This window comes from Sebastes fasciatus, chromosome 16 (assembly GCF_043250625.1).
Source record: "Sebastes fasciatus isolate fSebFas1 chromosome 16, fSebFas1.pri, whole genome shotgun sequence".
Lineage (NCBI taxonomy): Eukaryota > Metazoa > Chordata > Actinopteri > Perciformes > Sebastidae > Sebastes > Sebastes fasciatus.
This window is the reverse complement of record NC_133810.1, coordinates 18,789,606-18,813,563: the sequence shown is the minus strand read 5'-3', so window position 1 is coordinate 18,813,563 and position 23,958 is coordinate 18,789,606. Positions and strand designations below refer to the sequence as shown.

Here is a 23,958-nt window from a genome sequence, read left to right as displayed (position 1 = left end):
CTTCGGTTTATCGATTGTACTCATCAGTCTGCTTTGACTTGACTACAGAGGTGATAAAACACAATGACAAGACCAAAGTGACGCCCTCTGTTTTAAGTACTTTTAAAGGTACCAATCAATTGTCACACACAAGTGAAATATCTTGCATCTCACTATCTTTGTTTGGCTGTGTAAACTATTACAGGCTATAGCCTTTAAACTAAAATAGCCTATTTTACAGGCTTTTAATGTTAGAATCAAGAACTTACATCCAACATGACGAGTTTAAACCACTCAATCCATAGTAAATAGAAAATGTAAACTACTTTTAAAATTTAATTCAGTGATTTAAAGTACCAAATGTCAGTTTTAAAGAGTTCAGTCTAAAGTTGCACTAATGTATTATTTTGGCCACTTGGGGGCAGAGGAAATCCACAACAACAACTCATAAAAACAAAACAAAGAGGTAAAAATGACTACAAGTGACACCTTTCACATTGCAGTCATTTGATCCATTTTTAATATTTAACACAATATTGATTATAGCAGCTTAAACCTGCAATAACTGGTCTGTGAACACAACATTGACATATCATTAACCTTTATATTGAAATGGTGAACTAGATAGCAAACAGTTCTTGCAGTTACGGAGTAATTTTTATTATTTTAGACAGCTAAATAATGCGCTAAAACTTGCTATAAAGCTCCGTAAAGCTGAGGGGAGCTGTGGATTCAGGTGATAATTCTCTGTTATTGGTTCATCACTACAAGTGACCCCATCACAGTGTTTTCACATCGTCATTTGATAAAAAAAAAAATCCATTTATATCCACTTTAAAGAACCATTAAGGCAGCATTTTGACCGTTTAAAAGGATCATCATTCAGACTTTATCTAGCTGTTTGTTCTGAGGAACGTTGGGGATATATTATTTGTAAAGTATTGTTCAACAGGCCTGTCTCCTTTAGACCTATAACATGATCTTAGAATTATTCATGAACCTTACAGGAAGTGTGTTTCCATGTAGGACCTTAAATGACAGACATTTGGGTTGATTATCACTCTGAAATGAGTCTGAAATGAATATAACTCATTACTCAATTACCCAAAGTCACTTTGAGTATTTAGCTACTAGACATATAGAAGCGTAACAAATGAAAGAATTATGTATTATGTACATTATTATATATTGCACAATAAACCAGTAATAAAGTACTTCCTTTATTTGTTCATTTCAATTAATAGCCTCCTTAGACATATTATGTACCAGATTAATGACCAATAGCCAGTAAGAAGACCAACAAAGATGAGTAAATCATGATGAGCTCATTGTTCATGTTCTCTGTATGTGGAGGCAGCATTGACAGAGGAGCGTGAGGCCCTCTTTGGCGAGGATGGGGAGGAAGGAGGGGAGAGAGAGGAGGGGGAGGCCAAGGCAGAGGTCGGGGAGGAGTCCGGAGAAACGGAGCGTCTTCTGGTGGGACTGCTGCTGGGGGAACCACGGGGTGAGGAGTAAGGTGACAGGGCCTGGATCATACGGCCGCTTCGCTCCTGAATCGCATGCTAAACAAGGACAGAGACAGATGACAGTTTTACGATAGTTTTCTAATGTTGTGTTTTGTAATTTATTGTACTCACATTTATTTATACTTCAGTTATTCCCCACATTACCCAAAGTGCCTTTTATCATTGCCCACTGAAGGGACCCAACACTTTATTGTGTTTAGTCATGAATTATAGGTTCATTTGTATTCTTAATTTCCACTGTATTAGCCAGTGTTGCTGCTATGTTTAGTGCCCTATATGCAAATTCTTTAGCTATTAGCTGTTCCTGATTGCACTGACACTATGGGTGTAGGGACAACTATCACATTTTTATTACTGAAGAAAACGTCATGATGATAAAGCAAGATCCAAGGTTCAGATTTGACTTATGACAGTGATAAAAGGTTTGTGAGGGAAGTTCTTAGCTATTTTTTTACCACTTTCCCATGTTGCCCCACACAATAGTGCCCCAGGTAATTGCCTATGTTGCCTATATAAAATTATAATTTTGATTTTATAGGAGTTATGTAGAGGACTATTTGTTGGCCATGGGCAATGACTTGCTGGAGTCACCACTGGTTGCCTGGTAATCACAAGGTGGTGATAAGACTTAAAGGTGCAGTGTGTTTGATTTGACGGCATCTAGCTGTGAGGTTGCAGATTGCAATCAACTGAAACTTCTCCCCGTGTACCAAGCATGTAGGAGAACAACGGTGGCTGACGTGAAAACGTGAATGGCCCTATCTAAAGCCAGTGTTTGTTTGTCCGTTCTAGGCCACTGTAGAAACATGGCGGCAGGCTCCGTGAAGAGGTCGTGTCTAGAAGGTAACACGCAAATTGTGAAACTCTCACAAGATGGTTAAGGTGAAGAGGACCCACTCCGTATATAAACAGCTCATTCTAAGGTAATGAAAACACAACGGTTCTTATTTTTCAGGTGATTATACACTAAAGAAAACATAGTTATTAATATTCTATTCCATGTCTGCCAATATATCCCCCTAAATGCTACACGCTGGACCTTTAAGACAATTATATCACTATCTATATATTTATCTACCAAAATAGTATAAATGTAATGTTGATGTGAATTAATGTAAAAGTGAACGTGCCCAGGCTCCATCAGGTCCAAAAAGCTCCAAGAAGTTGCTGATGAATTCTCGTGACTTCTCCTCCCACTTGTGGATGAGGTCCTGGCTCTTCTCTTCCACTCTGTAGACAAAGTGTTTGGACTTTTCCTCCACCGTACGGACCGTCTCTTTCATCTTGTCCACCTGTTCCTGGAGGCGGTATTTCTTCTCCTGTCAGCAAAAGACAAAGCAAGTGGCCATTCGTACATTTGTGAGTTTTTTTTCTGTATTATTTGTTTCAAACACGTCAATATTCTGTTTTTTAATCCAATCCAAATAGAATTTCACTAACATTAATGAATCCAACATTCAGTTCCCGGGCTGTGTAGCCTCTTTGCAGGTTGCGTCGAGCATAAATGTCGTAGTCTCGGACGATACGAGTGATCAGATCAGATGTGGAGATGCCTTCTGTCCTCTCAGTGGCCACGAACATCCCTTTAAACATTAAAACATAAATGACCGCAATTAATTCAAGTGTAAGGAGAAATGACAGGACTAAAATCTATTATATGAATATTCATATCTTCACCTGCTTCCTTGATGTGTTTATAAACATCCTCTGACCCAGCAGAGGTGTAAGGAATATCATCATGGGCCACAAAGTCAATCTGTGAGTGCAACATTACAGCATTCAGACTGATTGAACACCAGATATCTTTGTTGTCGTCACTTTATTGTGAGAAGCTGTGTGTCCAGTGACTGCGTGACCTTTGACCTTATGCTTCTTGAGGAACTCTGTGGAAAGGGTCCAGGGAGCGTCCCGCACCACCTCATCAACGTAACGGCAGTGCCTCAGGGCGTCGTAGCGCTCATCCTCTGTCATCACCGTGTAGCCCTTAAACTTGTGGGTGAGTTCGTCGCTGCAGACTAGGGACACACAGGCAGAGACTTAGACTTAATATAAACCGTAAGTAAGGGTTAATCTGGAAGATTTAGCCCAAAGAGACTTAGGATTCATTTTCAGCAAATAAAGGCCCATTTAATTTACACAATGATTAAGATCCATCCTTTACCTCCTACTATCAGGTGTGTGTTGGGGAACACATTTTTGGCCTGCATCAGAGCTCGAGCATGCCCCGAATGGAAAAGATCAAAGATCCCATCAGCGTAGACTCGCACTGGACGATGAGCTACAAGATAAGAAACATGAAAACATGTCTTTAAATACCAATACGACATTACAAATCTTACTTAAATCACATTTTATAGCTGATACCATCTGATACCAACATACTGAAGCATCTGCAGTTACTCCCACTAGTCTTCCCTTATTCCTCGCTGCCAGTAGCAAGAGGACACCCTCAGTTGCATGACATTAATTTGCGATGGAAGCAAAAACTGTAGAGAAGTGAGACAGACCTGGCGTGCCTCTCTTCGCTTGGAAAATGGTCAACTTTTCATGTGGGATCTGTGATTCACAACCTGTAGACTTGGCAAAAGTAGCTGGCTCTCGCAAAGCCTGAATACAGAGAGAGAGCAGAGAGGGAAAAAATATGTTAAGTTTGATAACATTTTTTGTATTTTTCCTCTTCTTAACCACTTCTCCTGTTCAAGGTCTCATAAGTGACAGGAAAAGTACAAACTAAACACGCTGCCATTATACACACACATGCATATTCAAACTTGCATTTACACCTCAGGGCTTTTGTAGAGTTTCCAGTTTACCTGTAACCTGCATGTATTTGGCGTGTGGGAGGAAAAGGGTGTTACTGGGAGTCGAGCATTCCAAAACAAAACAGTGAAGGAGATAAGCTTGATTGTATCTTCAAGCCAGATGTGAATAATCTCAGCACTCTGAAGTAACGAGGGTCTCCAATACGTCATCATGGACTTTGTGTTGCGTGTACAGTATACGCAGCTTTATCTGCTGTGTTGTAAGGTATACTTTGAACTCTGATTCTGCTCAAATGCCTGGTGTTTCCTGTGTTAAACAATAAGATTGTTTGGTTTAGCTGCATAAATTTAATTTTGAGATGATCAGAGCTTGCTAATGCTAATAATTTGAGCCCTTATAGATATGTTCTCTTATAGTTAGCCATGATTTCCCACTTTACACCTTCAATTATGAAGTCAGCATACATGCAGGGTTCCACAACGGAGATACATAGGCTTTGTTAGATATTAATGTGCAACTTAAATTCTATACTATGTGACTCACAATAATATATTACTTTAGGTTAAATAATGACTTAATCTACCATTTTTTATACCATGCAAGAGCTTACGTAATATCACTCGATAACAATCCTGTATTGCTGTACTATTGAGGAGATAAACATGAGTCATGGCTACATCGTCCCACCCAGCTAATCAGTTAACTCTCCACTCCCAGGCACATGTCTAATAACGACAGAGGGATAGTTTACTTCTGTAATGTTCACATAAAACACGATACAAATCGGACTGATACATGTATGCACTTGTACCTATGTAATTATTTCCTGTGTCTTCACTAAGTAATGTCCAAAAAAAAACATTTATGACAACCAAAATCTCCTTTAAGTTCTTATATGATTATTATTTGACATGTAAGAATAAACATAGTGGCCACATTTCATATTGACAGAACAGGACTCACCCTGCGAGGGCCTCCTCTCTGGTTCTGTGGGGCCTGTTGTTGCTGAGCGTTGCTGCCTCGGCCTCGTCTCCTTCCAGCCATCCCGGATGTCCTGCTTCCTTAATGTCTTCTAGCAACGCCACTGCACCCACCTGCCGCTCCTCTCAGCTCAGGGGATTTCTAAGCCTGTGTGTCAGTTGTTAAGTGTACATCCCATCGGCCTGCCTGACCCTGATGACGGGAAAATGAAGTGAGCAAAGTTCATCCACTCTGGTACAGGGATTCAGAAATGTGGATTGCACTTATTATCAATAGTGAGCTTGTGAGGACTTTCTCTTTCTTCATGTGGTAACACGGAAGCTTCTAGCAAAAGGATGGTGTATATGCAATGTTACACTATAACTCCATAAACTATATGAAACAGTCCAGCTAGAAGGGAATGTGAAGGTTGCTCCTGTTTTGAAACATTTCCTTCCAGGCTGTGACACGTTGAGAATAGAAGCTACTCATAGTATAACATTTCGTGCAGAGGGAAAATAGATAAGACCGACTACAGAGGTGCGTATGTGCCCAGAGCTTTTACACTGGCAGCCTTTGGAACCAAACACAGAGGGACAATGTGTTCCAACATTTCACCAAGCTGTCACAAGTTGCCCATGAATACACACAGATGGATATTATGTAATTTCTGTTGTGAATACAGTTTGGGTACATCTTTTTGGTCAGTTGGTTCACCACTGGAGTTCAGACTGAAATATCTGACATTTTATAAACATTCATGATCCCCACCAGATGAAGCTTACTGACTTTTCCTTTGGCATCACCTGACATTTGTGGTTTCATTACATTCATGTCCCCCTCAGGATGAATTATAATAACTTTGGAGACGTTTTGTCTACCACCATCATCAAAGTCCAATAATTTATGGTTTATGAGCAAATACCTGCAAATGACTTACCCATCAGCCTCAGCTGTACTTTGATTTTAGTGCTAATTAGCAAATGTTACCATGATAACATGCTGAACAAACATCACACCCGCTGTAATTCTGAACATGTTAGAGAATTATTTGGGGGGAGAGGGAGGTTGAATCTTTCATTTTATATATAAACTAGAAGTGCACTCGGAGAGCGCAGACCTCTGCCAAGGAAGGTTCCATGTACGTCGTTGCTCCCCTGTGGTGGCCTGTGGTGTTAATGCACAGGCTGAGCGGAGTTATTAAACAAATTCCCGAAGCCGGATCGCCACCAAAATCTAATGGATTGTTCATTGTGCTACACCCCATCCCTCCAAAAAATTAATAATAATAATTAAATAATTAAAATCCATCACAGACTTTTGGAGTTATCGTCCAAACGGACAAACCAACAAACAAACCAACCAACCAACCAACAAACCAACAAACCAACGACGGTGAAAACACAACCTCCTTCCTAGGCAGCATTTCAGCATTTCTCTTAGACCCTCCCCTAGATATAAAAAACTAAACTGCAATGCCTCCCCCCAATTATATATTTATGGCCAACATAACAAAATGGTGAAACTTTAACCACTCTAATTTTGAATAATATTACAGTAACAAAATGAGTGAACCGGCTGATGATTTTTATGTGAAAAATAAAGCTCCAGTACAAAGACTGTTGTCCTCTGCATAAGGCCAAATAGCGTAAAAGATACCTTTTTATGTAATTATTATTAAACACCTCTCAAGTTGGAGACAGTTGGTAGTCAAAGAGAGAAAAGTAAAGGAAGGATTCACCCTAAAATAAAAATTTCGTCAACATCCATAGCAAGCAACGGCAATATTAACGTTACTGTCGGCGTCTAGAAGCTACAGAGGCTAACAATTTAGCAAGCTAGGAAGTGGTTAACATAATGCAGTAAATACAAAGGTATAATGACAGGGGAAAAAGATGAGGCCGTTGGGAATATCAACATTTTCCTCAGACATATTATAAATTTACGAAGAAGAACAATATACAGCTAAAATTACAATATATTAACTTATTATGCACCGAAAAAATAACTTCCATAACTTCCGCCATTTCTGTCAACAGGAAAAAAAACACGTCACAAGTCGTGAACTCGGAAATTTCAGAAACTTTCCACTTCCGAGGTCGTGAATATGACATAAGGGGGCGTTCATATGGTCCCAACTCGTAAACACGACCCCATTTGAAGGCACAATTAGACTTTTCTGTATAACTGTCAGTATAAGCCAAGTATACTTACACTTTTCTGTAGACTTGTCAGTATAAGCCAAGTATACTTACACTTTTCTTTATACTTTTCAGAATACAAGAGAAGTATACCTTTCTGTAGGCCTATGAGGCAAGAATACTTAATTATATTTTTCTCAAGTATATCTCGATCAAAAGATTAAGTACATGTAGGCCTATAAGCCAAATATGCTTAGACTTTTCTGTATACTTGTTAGTATAAGCCAAGTATACATACTTTTCTGTATACTTGTCAGTATAAGCCAAGTATACTTCGACCTTTCTGTATACTTATCAGTATAAGCCAAGTATACTTCGACCTTTCTGTATACTTGTCAGTATAAGCCAAGTATACATAGACTTTTCTGTATACTTGTCAGTATAAGCCAAGTATACATAGACTTTTCTGTATACTTGTCAGTACATACTTAAGTATACTTTGCTACGTATATCTCTGATAAGTACATAAAAAGTAAACTGAAACTACACTCTTATTTCAAGTTCAAAAGAAGTATACTAATAGTACACTTGAATAAACTTCATTTTGGTAAGGGAAACAGGGATGGAAATGCCACTACAACATCTCCCAAAGCTTTGAAATGCTCAGTGTAATGTGTGTAAATGTTGAGTAGAAATTATGGAGTAGAAATTGTTGTGCAACTTCTTCCAAATGTCAGTGGAAATTTCACTGACCGAATTTTAATTTTGGGGTGAAGTATTCATTTCTGCAAAAGTGACAAATTCTTGGAAATACCCACAACATGTTTCACTTTCACTGTGATTTCTTCTTTCACATGAATGACAAAGGGCACATTAAACCGAGACTGGCTTGTTTTTACAGATTCAAATCAAGTTCAATGGAGACGCGAGAAACGGTCTCATAAACCGGTTTGAGTTCACAGGAACCAAGAGTGACTTCACAGGAATGTTTCACCTGTGAACACAATGACCTGTGGCAACAAGGGGTGTGGTTATCGTCGTGAGAGCATGCAGGGCGGGAGTATTGCTCTGCTGTTCCTCCTCTCCCTTCCTGAAGTGAACAACTGCCCAAATATGTAGAGGAACAAACAGAGCATGGTCTGTAATGTTCTGGACCTTTGACACACCGGACCAGGAAATATCATCCTACACGGCAAAGGTAAGACTCTGATAAGACTCACGTGTTCTCATTCTTGACAGCTTTGTTAAGTTAAATCTGAGGAAGACACTCAGTACACTCAGTAAACATGAGGCGTCTATCTACTGTAGCACAGGTCGAAGACAGACCAGATTTCTGTTTTGCTTGCAATCACAATGTCATTGGTTGAGATTAATCATAATGGGTGGTGCTAGAAAAACTTATTTTCAGCCTGCATGTTATTTTTCCCACTCATTCATGCCACTAGAAGGTAAGAAGATAAGCAACTGACCTCTTTTCTTTGCTTCAGTCCTGTGGGATTTGCATACAGAGCAAAAAAAATGGCTGAAAATATAAAACTTCAGCCTGGGGGGTAAAATACAAAGTGTCAGAGAAACACCTGAAATGTATGGACAGTGTTCTCCTTGTGTTGCTGTGCCTGTTGTGTTTTTGAACATGGGATTTGCTGTTAAAGGGCCAAATGATGTCTGACTGGTGTGTTTTTATGTCATGGTCTGACTCTGATAACTGTCTACAGATTGTTTGCACATGCTGGTGTAAAGCATGTCCCTGTGGCGATACCTGACACTGCTCTTGCCGATAACTGTTCAAATATGCAAAGGTAAAGCTCAACGCAAAACACTCTGACATGTAAATGTATGTACACACACACAGGCGCTTCTCTCAGTAAGTGTAAAGCAGCTCAACTCGTGGGAAAAGGGGCTTTCAAGCAACATTAGAGGAACTGAAATTTCTTTGGAAAACCAACACATTTGTGCAAATTCACTGTGGTTTACAAAAACCAATGGCATTGTATGGACCTATACAGAGCTCTCAGCTGATATACATGCAGCCAGGCAACGGGGATTTACGTATATGGAAAGCCACATCTGTTGTGTAACAGTTACTGAGAACAGCTGATGTTCATTTCTCAAACACAAAACGAATCTTCCATCTCAGTAGAACTTAGTACTTGTTCATTTGAGTGCTGTTTTGAATTAGGAAATACAAATTATGTCAGTGATCAAATGTTGGCACAATGTCAGGTAGATGGCAAGAAAAAAATCTATCTAGATAGTTCACATTTTCCTGTTGTAAACACACTTAATTTGCTCAGCAGACTCTTAGCAGAAACAGAGACGAGTGTTGATTTCTGAATGTCTTAATTATTATTGGTTGTTTTGCTCAATTAAACATGTAGTTTGGTAGGTAAATTATCAGATTTTTTAATGCTACTGAACGACGCAACACACATAGTCTGTCTCACTTTTCCCTATTTTTTCGGTTGTTCGAAACTGTTTTATTGTCATAATTTGCGCACAGCCACATCTTCACAACATCTCCAGACGTGGTTGGTTGTAACGGTTTGTCATAACCACATCCTCTGCTATTCTAAGGCTCAGTGGTGTAGTGGCGGGTATACACAGGTATACTGTGTATACCCACCTCTTTTTCTGGCAGTTTACAGTATACCCACTTATCAGCCAAAAAGCCATTGGAATATATAGGACAGTATACCCACTTCTTCCTCAGTAAACTACTACCCATCTACCTAGTAGTACACCCACCTCATCAACGATCACTGCACCAATAAGGCTCTATAGGCTATGTGTCAGTCATCTAGTTGATGTGAATTGTCTTCCTTTTGCATATATTTTAGGTGACACCCTGACAAAGTGTATTACAAGTATGTCAGTTCCACTTATAAATCTCATACGTGGTTGCTAAATTGTTTGCTTCCCCAGTCCAACTCGTTCATGACGTGTTTATCTGGTGGGCGAAGCTGTGAGTCATTTATGGGACTATGTCACTGATGATGGCAGCAACTTTGGATGATAAGTCACTAAATATATAAAGGTTTCTTGAGAAATGCTTATTAAGATCAAAATGGCTGATCAATGTCTCATTTATTTTTTCTCATTCTCCCCTACTCCTTCTCTTTTTCTCGCCATCACTCCCAGCTGAGAGATGTGAAGAGTTTACAGATCTAGATCTCGCTCACGCCATCATTGGAACCAGCCTCAGAGTTAGGTTGCTCCTGTACACTAGGGATAATGTCACCTGCGGCACGCTTGTGTCCCACACCGACCTGTCCGCCCTTCCCCAGTTCAACTCATCCAGACCGACCACCTTCGTCATTCATGGTTACCGGCCTACGGGGTCTCCACCGGTGTGGGTGCCTTCTATCACGAAGAAGCTGCTGGCCAGGAAGGACGTTAATGTCATAGTGGTGGACTGGAATCACGGAGCTGCTAATGTGAACTATTTCAAGGCAGTGGAGAACACACGCAAGGCGGCCGACAACCTCACTGCTTTCCTTGAGATGATGCAGGTATATGACATTCTCTGTGACCATCTCTGCTGTGTCCACATATCATAGACTGTGTTGTGTGTAACCAGACTAATGATCTTTTCAGGAATACGGTCACTCTCTGAGCTCCATCCACATGATCGGAGTCAGTCTTGGGGCTCATATATCAGGATTCGTAGGTGCTAACCTGAATGGGTCAATTGGAAGAATTACAGGTAAGAACGTGCACATTCAAATTCAGATTTCTCTCTCAGGCCTAAAATTCAAACCCCTCAGATATACAGTGGGAGAGCGTTGTTGTGTGCTCTGGGTGTGGAAAGTGCCATAGTTCATTGTCAAACAGCACAATAATAATCATTCAAACTTGAAGTTTAAAACATTAAAGCAGCAGTGAGTAGAATTGGAGCAAATACTGCATGATTAAAAAAGTTATTTATTTTATGTCACTATATCCTGACAGTAGTGCAGGAGACAGGTAATCTGAAAAACATTATGTGCCTCTGTTTCCTCCGGTGCTCCTAACGGCATCTGCAAGATTTCCCAGACCGGAGGAAAACAACCATTCAGACCTGATCTGGAGCCTACTGTCTGTGAGCAGCTGTCAATCACTCGCGAACTCCGATCAAACGGTCAAACTAGGCAGCGCTGATCAAATATTAATCAATATTCTGTTACTGTAATGTCTGTAATGTTAGCTGTAAAATGGGAAAGTTTGTGACCCGGCAGCCATGTTGAGACCAGTTGAGGAAATACCAAGCACCGCCCACCAGTCAGAGCAAACTATCTAATTTTACAGCTAAACAGTACACTACAAGATGTTTCTGAAAACATTTGAGAAGAGAAATAGGCATTACAGTAACAGAATATTGATTCATATTTCATCAACGCTGCCTAGTTTGAACTATTCATCGGAGTTTGAGAGTGATTGACAGCTGCTCAGGTACGGCAAGGCTCCAGTTCGAAGGGACTGTTTGTAACTTCTTCCACGTATAAATCAATTCGGGTCGGTGTCCCATGCGCACTCGTGTGTGGCTATGCTGTTCAGACAAGACTCCATCACAAACTACACGGAAGCACCAAAACCACAAAGTTTTATCTAGTGAAGCCCGTCTTGCAAAACAGTGTTGTCCGCGGTCGGAGGACGTTGGGGAGACCGTAGCTTTGGTGTCCAGGGCCGGAGTCTCTGCTGTACTCTGCTCCTCTGCCTGCCTGCCTTCACTCACACACCGCGCTCGTTCTCGCTCTTTCGCTCCACGCTCAACTACACACTGCAGAAGAGTTAGTTTAGCCCTGAGAATATCTAGTGAATGTACAGTGAACGCTTGTGCAGAAATAAATGCTGCAGCTCCTCCAGACCAACAGAGGTTTCCCGTGTCCTGTGAAGTGATGGGGCTCCGCAGCGAGAAACGTTATCGTCTCCGACCAAAACTCCGGTGTCTCCCCTGTTCCCTCCGGCAACGGTCGGAAGGCTGAGGCAGGAAAAGCCAACACAAGAATCAGCATTGATTCATGGAGAGACCTTCGTCTGGTCAGCTAACATTACTGCCAAGCATGTGAAATATAGTGTTATTGTGGCTTTAGCTGACGATGCTCGTTCATGTCTATTTAGAGCGAGCAGAAGCGCAAGCCCGAGCAACAGGACGCTGACTTAACGGCCACAGGTGTTGCTGTTAACAAGCAATTTCTGATTCTTACAAACAGTCCCTTTAAAGAATGAAAACAGAGCCATGAGGAGGTGCAGAATTATAGTTTTCTCTCAGAACACTTAAATTACAATATGCTGAAAGGTTATTATGGAATTTTTTCCCAATGATGCCAAAAATATACTACCTACTGCAGGTTTAATGCTAAAATCTCTGTTTCCTTCAGTGACAATATCTTCACGTTTTTGTCCATTTAAAGTTTACAGGAAGTAGTAAACATGCAGTATGGACATCTGTAGAGAATTGTATGTTGCATATTCTCAGAGTCATATGTTGACACCTACATCAGTAGAAGAAATACTGCACATATTGCCACCACAATTTATTTGTGCACTTAAGGCACTTATCTTCTGGGTCAGGTAATAAACATTACAGTTTTGGCCACTTGGCTGAGATGCTAAATGAACTTTAATTCCTAGATTGCTAACATAACAAGTAACAGAGTGTCAAAGTCCTTGCTGACAGAGTCTATCAGATGTTGCAGAGAATATGAAGGTTGAGTTTTTAATGATTCCACCTGAAATCCCCGTGGAGAGATTATCCTCAGTGTCAGTGAGACCACAGATATTCAGGTCATCACTGCTGCAAAGGATTATCAGGTATAAAAATACCAACAAGTAAAGAAAAGAAAAGCAGGTCTAGACGTCTGGATGTCAGTCATATACAGTAAAACATAAACCAGACATGATGGCACCTAAATACTTCTGTGTGAGAAAAACAATAAAAGATGTTTGGAAAAGAGAATACAGGTTGGGTCAGATGGGTTAAACGTTTGTTCGACAGTAATCAACACACGGTCCAAAGCAGCTGTGATCATTTAGAAAAGGAGAAGCCATAGAAAGTCTTAAACTAAGTGATACCAAAATCATTTTAATAAGGTGAAAATCTGCCCAAGCATGCTGTTTCTAGCTCCCATCAGCTAATGTTGGGTGTGAGAATAAACTTTACTGAGACCTGCTGATGTGATGTTTGCAGCTCTGGATGCAGCTGGGCCTCAGTTCACCGGCACTCCTCCAGAGGACCGGCTGGACCCCACAGACGCCCGGTTTGTAGATGTCCTGCACACAGACATAGATGGTCAGTTAAACTGAAATACTGTATTATATATTCACTCAGTCATTGGTAATTGTTTTGAATATGTTTTATAAGTTATTATTATTGTCATGTCATTCACAGCTCTGGGCTTCAGGGAACCTCTGGGTCACATTGACTTCTATGCTAATGGTGGAACAGACCAGCCCGGCTGCCCAAAGACCATCTTCTCTGGTGAGGTCTTTAATGGTGGATGAATAATCAAACATGATGATTTGTATTTTAAGAACAATGCTATATGGTAACATTTCTGACTTGCAGGCGGATCCTATTTTAAATGTGACCACCAGAGATCAGTGTTGCTGTACCTCGACTCTTTGAATGGGACGTGTGCCAGTAGGGCCTTCCCCTGCTCCTCTTACAAGGACTTTCTGGATGGGAACTGCTTGAACTGTGATCGCTTTGGTGCTGCTGGATGTCCTGACTTTGGTTAGTAAATCTTTAAGTATCATAGATTCGTATGGACTAAATATTTTTAAGTAAAAAGGATGGTGTTTCAAAATGGATGTGAGCTGACGCAGCTGTTTCACTCAAATCCAGGTTATGGTGTCACAAAGTGGAGAGATGTCCTGCTGAGGCTCGGCCAAACTAAAACTTACTTCACCACAAATACAGCCTCTCCGTTCTGCAGTAAGTAACACAACACTAAAAATAACAATCATAATCTTATAGTTTTTTGCAATTGCTTAAACACAATTTCTGAAACTAGTGCCCTCGTTGTCAAAACTCAAAACACACAAAAACCAAAAACGTGTACACAAAATATTTTACATAGTAAACATTTCATTCAAAACTAAATAAACTCTTTTAAAAATGTTATTTTTGCATCACAAATGTACACACAAACACCAAATAAATAACCCTTTTGAGTCTTTGGCATTTTCATGAGTAGCAAGCTGTAAATATAGACTATGAACACAAATGCAATGAGGAAACAAACATCTCAATACTCATAACAGTATCAGTCACAATTAATTTAACTGAAGATGACATGAAGGTACTTACTGTATTGCATTGAAAACAAAAGACAGTATATCGCAAATGCAGTCCTCTAACTCATTTAAAAATTGGCCTCTGTTGTGCACTCAAAGGAGCATACTAATTGGTTAAAGGTGTTTTCACAGGTGCATTCTGGATGCAGATGATTGATTGAGTGTGGTATTTCAGTGGCAGTGTTTGGCAAACAACACACAGGCTTTTAGTTTTGAATGATGTGTCTAATGTAGATAAGTTATTTGCAAAAAGTGTGTTTTAGAATTTCAAACACATAACTTAATTTTAATGTGGTATATCCACATGTATTAGGAATGTTTAATAAATTAAAATTAAAGTGCATATAATACTTTTGTGAAATGATAAAAAAATGAAAAAAATGAAAGTGAGCATCTAGCCCCTGAAATGGTTAAAGTTGCAAATGTTTAAGAGATAAATATGCTCTCTGTCTGAGATCCCTTCCTAACATCAAAGTTTATCTGAAGTTAATATGAGGCTTCAGCAGTTTGAGTTAATCAAATGAAGCGGGTATCTTCCAAAGCTCCAGTCTTCTTAGTGCGAAATTCACTCTTTTTGTTTCCCCAGACAGCATTTACATGCTGAGGTGCATTGAATGGGATAGTATCATAGACACTGTAACTTTGGAAGATTGATTTGTCTTTCTCAGACTGCTAAAGCCTTAAATTAGCTTCAGATGAACTTTGGAAGATCATTAGAGATGGATCTCTTCATGGAGGAGGATGAAGGATAACACCAATCGACTGTTCTAATGTCCATATGGGAATCTGACTGTTGTTTTACAACAGACTTGAAAAATTGTGAATCTATCCTTTAATTTTCAAAGTCATCCATCTCTCCTTCACACTATTACCACCTTGCTATCATTTGGGTTAACTGTGGAGAGTGTTTAGATTTGTCCCAATTTAATGGCATTAAAAACTGCAACCATCTTTAGTTACACGTGAATGAGGAGTATAAAATAAGACAGAAATCCCAAATTAATACCAATTTCATCTGACAGTATTTGATTCATGAGGATGATTTCAGCCAAAAAAAGTCCTAAAAAGAAGTGTCATTTAAATTCAAAATGGTGGACATATTATTATTTTTAATAAGAATTTTAATCTCTCAGGGACAAACTACAGGGTGGAGGTGATGATATGGAACGCGGATGTACGCTGGGGATACATCACCATTAAACTCCACGGTAACGGTAAAGAAGCAGTGGCGACCATCGACCAGTAAGTCTTGACTTTATTTATCATACGTTCTGTACCATGACTTCTCTTTGTCCTTCTCTTACTGCTTTCTCTCAGTAATGTTTTTTTTTTCATATCAGTAAAGCAGCAATGTTCAAGAAGTACACAGAGACCAGGTTGTTAGCCCAGTTTGACGAAGACCTTCAGTCAGTGAGAAAGGTGTCTCTCAAATTCTCCACTGGGAATGTATTCAAGGCCAAATATAAGCTCCGGGTTCTCCGAATCCGCCTCACACATCTGGAACGCAAGGAGAGGTAAGCAACATGTACTGTTTTTTAAAAATGTGTGTTATCTTTAGAAATTTGATCTATTTCTATATTATATATACTGTATATATTATATATAATTTGATCTGTTTTCACTCCAGTAATATTGTCTTTGTCCTTCACAGGCCTTTCTGTCGATACGACATCCTCCTGGAGGAGAACAAAGAGGTCACCTTCAGGCCAATTCCCTGTGAAGAATCCAACTTCTGAGACTAAAATTGGACATTGTGTCAAAAATTTCAAACATATCATAACATCGTACTGGAAACAATGCAGCCGACTCTTCAGTCCCTCCAGGATTGTACAAGGAAACAATGAGGACTGCAATAACAACATAAGTACTAAGCTGGCTGCGATGTGGTCATCTGTGATCTGAAAATGATATACTATATGATGTAAATGTGTTTTTAAGAGAAAATATATGTTTTTTTAAAGAAACAATTGGCTCAAAATGGGAATTTATTTGCCTTCAGTTGTGAATTGGACTTTTCCTTCGTGTAGTTGAAAATTCATCTCAAAATGACTTATGATGAAGTTATCTCAGTAATGGACTTTGTGACAGCAACAACAAAATCGAGGCAGGTTTTAAAAGACGAGTGGACATTATTTTTCTGTAAATCACACCAGTAATGTCACTATTTGCTTGGGTCGCAATTTAGTAAGACTGAGAGAGACAAATGAACTGATGATGATCAGTCAAACATATTCCAGACCAAAATTATTATTTTGTAGAATCAAATGTTTCTCATTTAGACTAAAAAGTAACAAGTATTAACAATTATTGTCATTAAACAAAACCATTGACCCCTGACTTTCTCTCCATAAAAAGTGCTGGACTCACTTACAATCTTACATTGTACAGGATTCAGCGTGACCAAACACAGGGGAAGTTAACAAGCCTTTACAAGATATTCCCTCAATCAAACATGGATTTTTTTTTTAACATATGACATTACTAGTAACTATATATTTGTTTGTGTAGATGGATGCATCCTTAATTTTTAATAAAAGTCATCAATAATGGGCAACATCTTTAATGAATTCACAGTCTTACACATCAACAACCAATGAATTCACTGACAGCTTGGTCAGTCAATTTTTGGTACGATCAAAAGGCAAACTTACATTTTTTGAAAACTATATGCACCTAAAATATGACAGAAGCTTCATGTTTGTGCCTCCACATCACATTGTTATAAACTAATGATGAGCTGATTAACTGCTGGCTCTCATTTCATGTCCTCCACTCTGCCTGATAACTGTCAAATGTTTTCTACATGGATGGATAAAGGAAATATGATTGAAAACCAGTTCAACAGTTATGATCTCCACTACATATTCAGGCCAACAGTCTTGGAAAACAGGAAATACATTTTCTCTTCATGGAAACCTCAAGACAAATTAGTCCATGTTCATTAAGAGTACATTTACAGAAATATATAAAACAAATTGAAAGTAAAACAGGGTCTGGTGCACTGCTCATTTCCAGAGAGAACGGTCAATAGATACTCCTCTCACCTCATGTCTTCTCCCACTGTGCCTCATCTCTGCACTTTCAGTAATGACTCAGTAAAAACATTCAGTTCTTTTGGCTGGCCCATTCGCCAGTCCAACAAAAAAGTTAAGAAATTTACCACCCAAGATCAATGTTTTTTCTAAAAAATATGATACTTATTCATCAAAAAGGAGCAAGGATGTTTTTTTAAAATTAGAAAAATATCATTTATCAGAGAAGTGTACAACAGGACCTTTCAAATGTGTCTTTGATGATGGTGAAGTTCTCCATTCCACTCATTTAGACATGTGCTTCTTCATACGTTGAATCTCCATCTAAAACAAAACAAAACATCAAACCATAAGTGCAGTTGCAAGAAAAAAATCTAATATTGTCACCTTAAAGTCATTCTGCAATGTTTATTTTAAATATATATATATATATATATATATATGTATGTACACTGATCAGCCATAACATTAAGACCACTGACAGGTGAAGTGAATAACATTGGTTATCTCGTTACAATGGCACCTGGCAGTGGGTGGGATATATTAGACAGCAAGTGAACATTTTGAACTTTGAACCTCGTGTTGGAAGCAGAAAAAATGGCCAAGCGTAAGGATGTGAGCGACTTTGACAAGGGCCAAATTGTGATGGCTAGACGACTGGGTCAGAGCATCTCCAAAACTGCAGCTCTTGTGGGATGTTCCTGGTCTGCAGTGGTCAGGACCTACCAAAAGTGGTCCAAGGAAGGAAAACTGGTGAACCTGTGACAGGGTCAGACCCAAGGCTCATTGATGCACGTGGGGAGTGAAGGCTGGCCTGTGTTGTCCGATCCAATAGAAGAGCTACTGGAGCTCCAATTGCTGAAAAAGTTAATGCTGGTTCCGATAGACAGGTGTCAGAACACACAGTGAGGAGCAGTTTGTTGCGTAGCCGCAGACCGGTCAGGGTGCTCATGCTGCTCATGCTGTCCTAATGTTATGGCTGATCAGTGTGTATATACTGTATATATATAGTATATATATACTATATATATACTATATATATACACACACATATATTTATTATAATTAAAAAGAACAAAATAACAAAATAATATTATTTTTCTTGCAGTCACATCGTATGAATTCCGTTGTTTCTTCATGCCGCACAGTGGTGATTTTAGACTCTTTATAGGGGTGTTCAAGCACACCTAAATTTCATCTCAGCACCCTTAAAAAATAATGATCAATCCCTCTGAGACCCCAGGACATTACTGTCTTTAAAAGGCTGTAGCGGGTCAGTCTTAAAGTGAAGATATTGGTATCAACCATGTCATGTTAGCTTGTTGGGAAGGAGGCTACATAATGCTCTAAAGTTAGGCTAAATTTTGTAGAGGAAAAACTAGCATGGACATTTTCAAAAGGGTCCCTTGACCTCTGACCTCAAGATATGTGAATGAAAATGGGTTCTATGGGTAACCACGAGTCTCCCCTTTACAGACATGCCTACTTTATTCTTATCACATGCAGTTGTGGGAAAAAAAACATGCAGTTTTTGTATTAAGTATAAATGTGTTATTTTCACCTACTCTAAAAATTGTGTATTTGAATATTTCTGCATGCTGGGGTCCCTAAACAGTCTTGGAATCGCATAAACTATCACTGTAAATCTGAGACTCTTGTGGATCCAATAAATTGAATTGTCACCTGGTGCCTGAATTTTATGTTTTCCTTTACATAAATAAAGGCATTTCTACCATAACTTAATGCAGAAATTGGTGCATAAAAATTCACCAGAATGCAGGAAATTAAGTTTGAATTAATGTTTGATGCTCAAAATGTCCTGAGGGTGGATCCCTAGACCCCCCACTTAATATGTGTCCCCCCGCCCCCTACCCCCCCCCATTGTTGAAACAAAACCTACGCCCTTGACTATACACATCACCTTCTCATTAGGGGCTGAGCCCCCCTAAAGGTCGGATCCTAGAATCGCCCCTGATACCTCACCTGCAAGGTCAAGCGAATCCTTTTCTCCTCATCGAGCTCATTCATCAGCAGTTTAATTTCTTTGCTGGAACACAAGATGTTGTCAGAGCAATAAAAAGCAACAAAAAAAAAACTATAACAAAGGCAGTGATGCAAATGTCACACACCCACCAGGCTGAGGCTGGGCAGGTAAAAAAAAACAACGAAAACAGATTACATTAAAAAAAAAAACATACTTGTGCTGACTCTTCATCAGATGAAACTGGTCCCTCAGGTCTCTCAGCTCCGTCTGCAGTTGTTCCAGGTTCGGTGGATCTCTGCTCGGCTGGGGGTCGGAGGTCAGGCCTGGGGGCGGCGTCAGATGTAGTACAGCAGACAGAGCCTTTGGTAACAGGGAGGTGAAGGACTGTGTGGGCTCACTTTTGGGTGCTGCTGCCTGTGGATAATAACCCAACATTACTGGCTGACAACACAACAAAGCCTTAACTTTTTCCTCTTACACTTACAGACGGGGCAGACTCATTTTGGCTCGTTTCCTGAGAGTTTTCTGGAAGTGTTGAAGAATCCGGCTCTTCACTCTGGTTTCCTTTAGTTTCCTCCTCCATCATGAGTGTTACCTGTAAGTTAAGTCTAGTTTGAGACATCTGATAAGTAAAAGACATTTAAAGGGTACTTCACCCAATGCAATATACAGTACATTACAGAGCAAGTACCTTGTTTTGAGTAAGGAGTTAAAGGAGATATCTTTCGCTGCTGTACGAGGCAGCTCAGAGAAGTTAAATTTATCCCAAGGACAAATGGGACACGAGCACACCAGAGCATACTCTTTCAAACAGTTAGCCAAGTCATAATAGTAGTGTTTAACTGGATAATGTAACAATTCTAGGTAACTCCCCTTACAAAAAATACGTTTATTCAAGTGTGCTATTGGTATACTTCTTTTAAACTTAAAATAAGAGTAAGCTTTCAGTTTACTTTTTATGTACTTATTAGAGATATACTTAACAAAATTATACTTAAGTATACATAGCGTATACCAACAATTATACAGAAAAGTCTAAGTGCACTTGGCAAGTATACAGAAAAGTCCAAGTATACTTGGCTTATACTGAAAAGTATACAGAAAAGTATATTTGACTAAGTACTATAAGTTAACTTAAAGAAAACTTACAAGTATACTTGCAGTGCAAACTATTTAACTAGTAGTTTACTGAGAGTATACTTTAAAGTGTACTTTTATAAACGAAAAAGTTGGCTACAAGTATATAATTAGTAAACTAACAGTATACCTATAAGTTCACTTGTATAGTTCATATTATAGTTGCAGTATAAAATACAACTTGGATGTAAACTAGTTGTGTACTCAAAGTTAACGCTTACATTTAAAGTATACTTAAAAGTATACTTTTATAAACTAAAAAGTGAGCCAATTTAGTCCTCAGAAGTATTGAAGTAGTACACTTACAAGTATACTATTAGAACATTGATATTAGAATACTTATTGCATAAAGTATACTTGAAATTATACTTGAACTATACTTAAGTTTACTTCATAAAATAAATTTGAAATATACTTCTTGTTTGTAAGGGTATTATTAAAAGTGTATACTTCCCAGAGTCTGAAGGTCTGACTGTAACCTCTCATCTGCAGCATGAGCTACCTGCTCATTCAATTTCTCTGCCATCGACACAACTGAATTAAAGTCTTCAGTGTCTTTGAGGGAAATGGAGAGTAAATGTTAAAACACACCCTGCAGAACTAATTTAATCCCATCACTATACATAATGTGGGCCATTTTCACAGTAATAAACCTACATCTTTGTGATTACAAAGCCTGCATTAACATTCAGCCTTTTGTAACATGCAGCATTCAAGCACGGCAGCGTTTCAAAATATGTTGCAACAGATAGTTGTAACAATAATAGTTGCAAGGCTTACCAGGAATGAGGGCTGAGCTATAGCTGCCCATCGCGAGAGAGAGGAATACAAGTGTAGAGAGTGAAAGAGTCTTTAAGTCTACATCTACAAACAACAGATTGGGGCAAGTCAGTCAGTGGAGCAGAAATCAACAGTGCAGTCTCACAACGCGCTACACCTTTAAGAAATTGAAATGAATTGTAAAAACAAGTCATATTTGTTTAAATATTACATGTGCTCTTCATGACATAACAGCAACTTCAGCTTGTACATTAACCTTCATGAAAGTTGGGAGGAACTAAATGTGGGTGGCACACTAGAGGCAGCTGTTTCTCTCTCATGCCACAGCAGGGAACAAATGTGCAACACATGCTGAGACAGAAAGGAGCACAGTGACATATTATACTGTACAATCATTAGTAAACATGGTAAACAAATTACCAGATTATTGTCAGTTACAGGCAAGGATCTGGGGCACACACTCACCTTGTTTGGCCGGCCACACCGGTGAGATACAGCAGCATCTGTGGTAAGGTGACACCGTCCATTGTAACCCACTGTGGTCTGCTGAGTATGTTGTGATGAGGAGTGGTAGGCTACTGTCAGGTCTAACTTTAGCTCTACTCTGCTCACAAATATCACCGGGGCAGAGCGAAGGGCGTCACAGGGCTGAAGGGCATGGAGGGGTGTGTGTTTAACAGGAGTGAAGTTATACAAGAAGTGATGTTAAGGAGAAAGAGAGAAAGAAAGCAGAAAGGGTGATTTTCTTGGTGCTTCCCAAACAGTACTTAAAGGGAAACTCCACTGATTTTATACATGAAGTCCAGTTTGCTCATCACAGAGAGTGTGATTCAGCCTGTGAAGTCAGTTGTATAATTTATTCCGGGCTCTGGAGGGAGATTGCAAAGGATTTTTTAAAAACATTTTTTAAATGTCATCAGGGTTAAACTCAGCTTGGACTCAAGGTTGACAGAAAGCCTGAGTTACAAACAGAAGGTGTGAAGTTTGAAAGAAATGGGTATTAATGCTGCCTTTCATTTACCGTCGGAGTTGGAGCTGGGATTGACATCAACCCGAGTTGACCGCGTTCCAGTACAACAAGTCGGAAAACTTAATGGGGTTTGCTCCAGCCACGTTAGCCATTGTTAGCAATACCAGTTACTCCGGTATTTTGCGCATACAAACCCCGTAGCAACATGTCCACAGATAGAAGTTGAACAGTACTGCGTGTACGACTGATTTAATGACAGGAGTCCTAATTAACAGTATATCACTACAGCCTTTTTTGTCGTTGATGCGCACAGCAGCCATCTTGGATTTTGATGTTGGGGTTTGTGAGGTTCGTCTGACTTTCCAAGTAGAAAATTCCGACTTCAGGAGTTGAAATTTCCAACTGGGAACACGGAAATTCCGACTTCCAAGTTCAAATAGAACGCAGCATTAGGAAGGAGGGGATCTAATAAAATACACTATGGATAAATAGTGCAATACTTGCATTATGGTAAATGTAGAAACCAGCAAGCTTGACCCACACAAGGGACTAAAAGTCAGGATATCTCTGCACCTGCCAACTTCAATTTTGACCATTTGTGTTTAAAATCTGTCTATTTCGAGTCACAACTTATTGGACATGCAAATACTAAATTGCTGGAGTACAACTTTAAAGGTGGCTGAAAAAAAAAAAGAGAATGGTCCTCTCTAGAGCCATCTGGAGCAGAGCCAGTGTGTGTGTGTGTGTGTGTGTGTACGTGGGAAGTGAGTGGTGAGAGCGCGGCGGCGGCGGTGACGGGAGTGAGTAACGTTATGGTGTACGGTCATAGACCTGCTCTACATATAAAGCGTCTTGAGATAACTTCTGTTGTGATTTGACGCTATACAAAAATAAATTGATTTGATTTGATTTGATTTGATTTATCGACTCCTGCCCAAGCAGAAAAAGTTAACCGAGTTTGGTTTGTCCGTTCTGTGCCACTATTGAAGCATGGCGGTGCAACATGGCAGACTCCGTGGAGAGGACCTGCTTCCTATGTAGATAGAAACGACTCATTCTAAGGTAACGAAAACAGGATTCTTATTATCTGGTGAATATACACTAAAGAAAAGTTATTAATATTATATTCCATTTCTGCCAATAGATCCAACTAATTGTTACACACTGGTCCTTTAAACATTTTCTGGAAATTCTGCATTATCCTGAAATCAATTCTCATTTATTTATATTGCAAATTAAGTATTTTATATCAAGAACCATTCAAACCGTGTGAAAACAGATTCTCTTTAAATTAAGGAATAAAGCTGTTTGATCAATTATTTCCAAAAAACTGAATATAAATGAATCACCATATTTAAGGGTTTACTGCTAAGATAATGTTAAGAAACCTGTATTATAGGTTTGTCTCTTA

The 23,958-nt window shown here is 39.3% G+C and overlaps 3 protein-coding genes across 6 annotated transcripts; 1 reads left to right on the top strand and 2 right to left on the bottom strand.

Moving 5' to 3' along the window:
• Positions 1-469: 469 nt before the first annotated feature.
• LOC141753010 (choline-phosphate cytidylyltransferase B-like) lies at positions 470-14,693 on the bottom strand. Of its 2 annotated transcripts, none has more exons than XM_074611313.1 (10): positions 14,658-14,693; positions 13,515-13,618; positions 5,232-5,441; positions 4,013-4,112; positions 3,667-3,783; positions 3,369-3,520; positions 3,183-3,261; positions 2,946-3,088; positions 2,636-2,824; positions 470-1,541 (listed from the first exon to the last, which is right to left on the bottom strand). In XM_074611313.1, exons 3-10 carry the CDS (start codon positions 5,310-5,312, stop codon positions 1,305-1,307), a joined length of 1,098 nt encoding a protein of 365 aa, XP_074467414.1. In that variant the 5' UTR covers positions 5,313-5,441; positions 13,515-13,618; positions 14,658-14,693; the 3' UTR covers positions 470-1,304. The 2 variants fall into 2 exon arrangements, with proteins under 2 accessions (XP_074467414.1, XP_074467415.1); XM_074611314.1 differs by having other exon boundaries at positions 5,232-5,431; positions 14,658-14,686.
• lipia (lipase, member Ia) lies at positions 8,421-16,608 on the top strand. The gene is made up of 11 exons (XM_074611312.1): positions 8,421-8,567; positions 9,085-9,168; positions 10,508-10,878; positions 10,964-11,072; positions 13,536-13,637; positions 13,737-13,826; positions 13,914-14,081; positions 14,193-14,282; positions 15,778-15,886; positions 15,985-16,158; positions 16,296-16,608. The coding sequence occupies exons 2-11, from the start codon at positions 9,111-9,113 to the stop codon at positions 16,378-16,380; spliced, it is 1,356 nt and encodes a 451-aa protein (XP_074467413.1). The 5' UTR covers positions 8,421-8,567; positions 9,085-9,110; the 3' UTR covers positions 16,381-16,608.
• Positions 16,609-17,188: 580 nt separating this feature from the next.
• LOC141753012 (uncharacterized) lies at positions 17,189-23,324 on the bottom strand. Of its 3 annotated transcripts, XM_074611316.1 has the most exons (7): positions 22,043-22,420; positions 21,578-21,661; positions 20,352-21,352; positions 20,145-20,255; positions 19,875-20,074; positions 19,660-19,723; positions 17,189-18,000 (listed from the first exon to the last, which is right to left on the bottom strand). In XM_074611316.1, the coding sequence occupies exons 4-7, from the start codon at positions 20,244-20,246 to the stop codon at positions 17,962-17,964; spliced, it is 405 nt and encodes a 134-aa protein (XP_074467417.1). In that variant the 5' UTR covers positions 20,247-20,255; positions 20,352-21,352; positions 21,578-21,661; positions 22,043-22,420; the 3' UTR covers positions 17,189-17,961. The 3 variants fall into 3 exon arrangements, with proteins under 3 accessions (XP_074467417.1, XP_074467418.1, XP_074467419.1); XM_074611317.1 differs by having other exon boundaries at positions 20,145-21,352; positions 22,043-23,324; XM_074611318.1 differs by lacking the exon at positions 21,578-21,661 and having other exon boundaries at positions 20,145-21,352; positions 22,043-23,324.
• Between the last annotated feature and the right edge of the window lie 634 nt (positions 23,325-23,958).